The 7,427-nt window shown below is 35.7% G+C and overlaps 1 protein-coding gene across 1 annotated transcript; it reads left to right on the plus strand.

Annotated features, from left to right (window-relative positions):
• The first annotated feature begins 3,237 nt into the window (after positions 1-3,237).
• Positions 3,238-4,176, plus strand: LOC138382556 (olfactory receptor 2L13-like). Its single transcript, XM_069467016.1, has one exon. The coding sequence runs from the start codon at positions 3,238-3,240 to the stop codon at positions 4,174-4,176; it is 939 nt and encodes a 312-aa protein (XP_069323117.1).
• The last annotated feature ends 3,251 nt before the right edge of the window (positions 4,177-7,427 follow it).

The following is a 7,427-nucleotide window of genomic DNA, read 5'->3' on the forward strand; positions in this document are numbered from 1 at the left end:
GATCGTATGTTTTACTTTTGCCTGTTAGGTCATTAATTTTTATTTCTAAAATGTTATAGGAGGCAGAGGATGCCGATGATCCTATCTAGCATCCATGTTCAATCATACTGTGCACCTGTCATGTTCCAGACTATTCATTTATTAAAATTTTGTTTAACTTTATTAGAGAGTCATTCATTATTCATAGACACATTGTTTGCTGAGACCAGGTACTTGAAATTAAATGAATGCAATCAGAATAATAGATGCATTTTCATTGTAGGAGCTGTGAATACAAATTAATATATTGAAAGAAATAAAAGCAATTAGATAAGGAAGGATTTCATCTAATTAAAGCGGGAATATGTACTCCTTATGGTGTTTCAAAGAAAGAATGTGAATTGGTCAGGTGTGGAAGGTTTTCACTGTTTTTCTAGAAAGGAAAGTTCAGAGGGGAGAGAAGATGTTGATAGAAAGAAAAGATTTTTTTCTTTTATTTATGAACACTTTATTAGTTATTTGTGATGGACTGTTTGGGTTTTCAACCCTGTAAGGTTATGGGGAGCCAATATGCTAAGACAAGCAATAATCTCAGTTGATTGCTAGGTGCTGAATAGATTTACAGACCCCTGATCTTAGCTTCTTTTTTTTTTAATTTTGGAATATTATGGGGGTACAAATTCTTTGGGTACATAAATTGCCTTTACACAGCCTGAGTCAGAGTTACAAGTGTGCCCATCCTCCAGACAGCACAAACTGCATCTGTTAGGTGTGAATTTACCCATCCCCGTCTCCCCCATCCCGCCTATCTGATACCTTATGAATGTTATTTCCCATATGTACATATTAGTGTTGATCAGTTCAGACTATGCACTTTTGACTGTTAATGTATATCAATTAGACAGCTATAAAAATGCATTCTCATTTTCCTGTGATAAGATCTCATTCACAATTTTATTCATGCTTACCAAGGTTATATGAAGTCACAATTAATTTCAAGTTACTAAGTGTGAATAATTGTAGCAAACTATTAATTGCTGTTTTTGCTGTTCAAAAATTAGTAACTTAAGATGACTACCCAAATCAATATCCTGGATGGAATGTGGCATCAGTGTTCACTCAGACATAAGATACACATAAAACAGAAAATTCCATACCAAGATGAGTTAAAGAAAAAAAGTCAAACATATATTAAAAATCTAAGAAATGACACAATCACAATTGATGCATTCTTGGGAGACTGAGTAAAGAAAAAAACAAATTGTCAGAATTGAGGTGACATAAAGAGAAAAAGAGAGGTTATAAAGACTTCAGTTACAAATAAAAATTCCCAAGGAAAGGCCTGGGCATAAAAAGCTAAAATAATTTGCCATAAAAGGGGGATTTATTCATTTTTTCCACTTTTTCACTTCTTTATTCTAAATTATTAACATTTAATTTTAATTTTGTTGTTTATTTAATTAAATATGAAAACATATGTAAACTATAAATCAAGATTGTCCTACAGCTCACAACTGCTTTTCTAGTTGAACAGGTTTGTAACTCCTTGATTCTGCTGCCATCTGCAGTATGAAAACTAAACTTAATCTCTGTATACTTCTACCTAGTCTAAAATATGGAATTAGATCTGATCTTTTGCAGAAGAGTAATAATTAAACAACTTGAGGTGAATTAGGTATTGTACACACAATAAGGCATTTACCAAACATTTTAAATTTGAGATATTGAAATAACTAGAAATTTGAAGCAGTCACACAGGGTCAAAATCTGATCCAATTGCTAACTGTATTTGATAAAGTTATTTTTCACATCTATGGATACTACTTTTTCTTTTTTTCTTTTCTTTTTTTTTTTTTGAGTCAGAGTCTCGCTCTCTTGCCCAAGCTAGAGTGCCGTGGCATCAGCCTAACTCACAGCAACCTCAAACTCCTGGGCTCAAGCGATACTACTTCCTCAGCCTCCCGAGTAGCTGGGACTACAGGCATGCACCACCATGCCCGGCTAACTTTTTTTTATGTATATATTTTTTAGCTGTCCAAATCATTTCTTTCTATTTTTAGTAGAGACAGGGTCTTGCTCTTTCTCAGGCTGGTCTCGAACTCCTGACCTCGAGTGATCCTCCCGCCTCGGCCTCCCAGACTGCTAGGATTACAGGAGTGAGCCACCGCGCCCAGCCTGGATACTACTTTTAATATTTGAAAAATAAAAGTATCAATGAATAAATTTACAAAATTTTTGTGGAAGGGTTATAATAAATGAAGTAACTGAAGAAGAGTTTACATAATTTATGGCATCTCAAAGATAGCTGTAGAGAGACGACATATACGTATACATGCTTATATATAAACAGAGGAAATATATATATACACACATATAATGGAATCTCCATTCTCTTGTTATATTTCTATTATCACACTAGATATTGCTTGTAGCTGTGGACAATAGAATGAAAAAATACATATTATGTAATTTATGTTCTTTATTATGTATAATTTACTTACATAAAGAAAATTGAAAATTCATGCATTTGATTTTGAGTTTTGTAGGGCTTCAGAAAATGGAAATATGGAAGACAGAATATTTAAATAACATTTTATATTTAGGGTGGATCTTATAGGACTTACAATGTTTAACAGTTCAAGGACAGTGATTGTGGTTGGCAGGCACATTTTTAGGAAAGGCACAGAAGTGCTTTTAAAGAACATGAGTGGCAGAGTCTTAAGCAGAGGATGAGGGTTAAAGTTGATCTGGATGGAGCCAGCTGGGGAGAGAAGACCAGAAACTAAAGATGGAGAAGAGGGCTAGGTGACTAAGGACTTAGAATTTAAACATACATAAAGTTTTTGAGCTACACATGCCAGTTTCTATTATAAATATACCCTATTCCATTGAGACACTGGGGAATGCGGGAAATCCTACCTTCCTCAGTTCTTGTGACTTATTGGTAACTCATGACTGATGTGTCTGGACTGGAGATATCTAGAAGGGAAAGCTTTAGTTATTTTATTTATCTTTGCTGCCTAAGGTATCCTGACAGACCACACTTATACCTATGACTTGCTGAGATGCTTACCAGACACAATTGGAAAGGGAATGTTCAATTTTGATATTTAAATTGACTCAAAAAAAGCTGCAGTGTTGGAGGAAAAGCAATTTATTCTATAATGGAGTTCCTTTTTATCTTTCTGTTCTGTTTCATGTTTTGTCCTTTGTTTTGTGTTTATTTTTCTTTCAAGGAAGTTCAAGCAGTAAGTTTTCATGGAGAAATGGAATCGCACTTCAAGTGATTTCATTTTGTTGGGGTTGTTACCCCAAAATCAAACTGGCCTTCTTTTCTTGTTCCTTATCATCCTTGTATTCTTCCATGCCTTGGTGGGTAACTTGGCCATGATTCACCTCATACGTGTGGATCCCCGTCTCCACACGCCGATGTACTTTCTGCTCAGCCAGCTCTCCCTGATGGACCTGATGTACATCTCCAGCACTGTCCCCAAGATGGCTTTCAACTTCCTCTCTGGCCAGAAAGGCATCTCCTTCCTGGGATGTGGTGTGCAAAGCTTCTTCTTCCTGACCATGGCTGGTTCTGAAGGCTTACTCCTGGCCTCCATGGCCTATGACCGTTACGTGGCCATCTGCTACCCCCTCCATTATGCCATCCGCATGAGTAAAAGGATGTGTGTGAAGATGATCATAGGATCTTGGACAGTGGGGTCCATCAACTCCTTGGCACACACAGTCTACGCCCTACATATTCCTTACTGTAGGTCTAGAGCTATTGATCATTTCTTCTGTGATGTCCCAGCCATGTTGCCTCTTGCCTGTATGGACACTTGGGTCTATGAGTACATGGTTTTTGTGAGCACAACCCTCTTTCTCCTTCTTCCCTTTCTTGGTATCACTGCTTCCTATGGCCGGGTGCTATTTGTTATCTACCATATGCGCTCAAGGGAGGGAAGAAAAAAAGCCTTTGCCACCTGTTCAACACATTTGACTGTAGTGACCTTTTACTATACACCTTTTGTCTACACCTATCTTCGACCCAGGAATCTTCGCTCACCAGCAGAAGATAAGATCCTGGCAGTCTTCTATACCATTCTCACCCCCATGCTCAATCCCATTATCTATAGCCTGAGGAATAAGGAAGTCCTAGGGGCCATGGCAAGAATGTTTGGGATATTCTCTACCCTGAAAGAATGATCATAGCTGTCCCTACTTCTCCTTCTATACTTCCCTTTTACATGTTGAGTAGAACATTCTAGAACAGTATTGTTCAATAGAAATATATTAATATTTTAAAATTTTCCAGTAGACACATTTAGCCAGTAAAATTATCTTAAATTATATATTTATTTAATTCAAAACAACATTATTGATATTCATATTAACAACATTGATATTGATTAGTGTATTATATAAGATACATGCAATATATTATATTACGTTTCTATGTGTATCACTATTACTATAATAATATTTATATTCATATGATGTAAATTCTACATGTAATTAACATAAAATTATTAATGCAACCTTTTCTTTTGTTTTCATTCTAAGCCTTCAAAGTCTTGTGTGTATTTTATACTTAGAGCACACTGCAATTTGGACTGTACATATTCAAGTGCCCAAAAGTCACATGGGGCTAGTGTCAACAGTGTTGGACAGCACAGGCTTAGAGCATTTAATAAAATCTTTTCAGAAGTTACATACATACATGTGTGTGTTTGTGGTGTATAAAAATATATTTGTGGTATACACAATATGAATAGTGGGATGAGAAATAGCAAGCAAAATGAACATGCCAAAATGGTATTTGTGAGTTTGCTTATCTCTTCCTCTGATTTTTAGCATGTGGTCTTTATGGTAATTGACATCTGGATTCCATTTTATCCTTTTATAGAACTATTCAGAGAGAGCTTATTTGACTTAGAATTTTTATTTCAATAGAAATATTGAAATTAAATAACTTGAATAAGAATATGAGAATAATCCACATTCATTTCTATGTTCAAGTTAATAAAACTATATATTTAAATAACCTCAGTGAAGTTATTTGTAATTAAAGAAGTTATTTACTCAAAGGCAGGGAGACAAATGACTGTGTAGCTACAACATGCAAAATATAAAATGGAAACGGGCTCCAGGTTTCAGCAGAAACATGTAAAATATAAATATGCCCTTGCACACGTTGGTTCTATGCTGATATATCTAATATTTTGTTTAATAAAAATTTTACTACTCTTGTTTTACTAATACACTTAAGTTACTTCAAGTTTATCCATAAATGAGTTTACGTAGGGGTTCTGATGTTTATGGAAAAAAAGAATTCTCAGAGGAGTCAATTCTTTCCATTCATTGCCTAAGTTCATGCTCTCAATATCTTTCTCTGGCTTCCTAATATCATATTAAGTGTTTTCATGAATTGAGTCCATGTCAAATTTAACATATATCCTATTCATTGCCATGCAAATTATTTCTCAGAAATATACATTTGATCTTGTCATTCCATAGTCCGAATTCCTATTGGATTCACAAAATTTTACAGCCTTAAATTTCTATTCAAATGCTTTTAAAAATGTACATTATATCTGTTTTTCTGTTTCTATCCCCCAATCCACAAATTTAGTGACACAGATTCCCTAGACCTCTAGCCAGTCCCTATAGTCCTCTAGCCCCATGCACATCTGGAACTTAGCTCAGACCATTTTCCACCCTTGGAAAATTCTGTTATATATATCTTATTACTGCCAATGAGAGCTTTATCCTTTCTTTAAGGCATACATCAAACTTCAGATCTGATTAGCCATGGTGGTGCATGGCTATAGTTCCAACTATCTGAGAGGCTGTGGTGGAAGGATCACTTGATTTCAGGCATTTGGGTCCAGCATGGAACTCCTAAAAAAAAAAAATTTACAACCCATCATCTCACATCCACAGTTGATATCTCCTGATCCCTAACATCCACTTCTGTGGTGCTTCTGATAACATATTTTATTCACACTTATACATATCTATGTCTCCTTTTATTTATTTTTTATTATTTCAGCATATTATAGGGGTACAAAAGTTTAGATTATGTATATAGCCCTTGACCTGCAACCCCTACCGAGTCAGAGTTTCAAGCGTGTCCATTCCCCAGACAGTGTGCGTCAGACTCATTATGTAGGTATACACCCATCCCCTCCCCACCCATATCTGCCGGACACCTGATTAATGTTATTCCCAAATGTGCACTTAGGTGATGATCAGTGAAATCAATTTGATGTTGAGTGCATGTGGTGCTTATTTTTCCATTCTTGGGATACTTCACTTAGTAGAATGGGTTCCAACTCTATTCAGGAGAATATAAGAGATTCTATATCCCCATTATTTCTTACAACTGAGTAATACTCCATGGTATCCATATACCACATATGATTAATCCTCTAATGTATTGATGGGCACTTGGGTTGTTTCCATATCTTTTCAATTGTGAATTATGCTACTATAAATATGTGGATACAGATATCTTTTTTATAGAATGACTTTTGTTCTTTTGGGTAGATACCCAATAATGGGATTGCTAGATCAAATGGTAGGTCTATTTGTATCTGTTTAAGGTACCTCCATATTGCCTTCCACAGAGGTTGCACTAGTTTGCAGTCCCACCAGCAGTGTATGAGTGTCCTTGTCTCTCCACATCCACGCCAACATTTATTGTTATGGGACTTTTTGATAAAGGCCATTCTCACTGGAGTTAAGTGATATCTCATTGTGGTTTTGATTTGCATTTCCCTGATGAGCACAGATGTTGGGCATTTTTTCATAGGTTTGTTGGCCATTCTTCTGTCTTCTTTTGAAAAATTTCTATTCATGTCCTTTGCCCACTTTTTGATAGGGTTGTTTGATTTTTTTCTTCCTGATTTTCCTGAGTTCTAAATAGATTCTAGTTAACAGTCCTATATCAGATGTGTGGCATGCAAAATTTTTTTCTCATTCTGTAGGTTGTCTGTTTACTCTCATGACAGTTTCTTTGGCTGTGCAGAAGCTTCTTAATTCAATCAGATCCCATTTATTTATTTTTGTTGTTGCTGTTATTGCCTTTGGGGTCTTGTTCATAAATTCTTTGCCTAGACTGATGTCTCTAAGAGTCTTTCCCACATTTTCTTCTAGAATTCTAATAGTTTCACACCTTAAGTTTAAGTCTATTTTCCACCATGATTTGATTTTTGTGAGAGGTGAAAGGTGTGGGTCCTGTTTCAGTCTTCTACATGTGGCTATCCAGTTTTCCCAGCACCATTCATTGAATAAGGATTCTTTTCCCAAGAATATGTTTTTGTCCACTTTGTCAAAGATTAGATGGCTATATGAGGATTGTTTTATATCTGGATTCTCAGTTCTGTTCCACTCGTCTGTGTCCCTGTTCTTGTGTCAATCCCAAGCTGTTTCAATAACCACAGACTTGTAGTACA

The sequence above is a fragment of the Eulemur rufifrons genome, chromosome 4 (genome assembly GCF_041146395.1).
Source record: "Eulemur rufifrons isolate Redbay chromosome 4, OSU_ERuf_1, whole genome shotgun sequence".
Lineage (NCBI taxonomy): Eukaryota > Metazoa > Chordata > Mammalia > Primates > Lemuridae > Eulemur > Eulemur rufifrons.

Coding starts and splice junctions, on each gene's coding strand:
- LOC138382556 (XM_069467016.1), top strand. CDS start 3,238: ATGGAGAAATGGAATCGCACTTCAAGTGATTTCATTTTGTTGGGGTTG.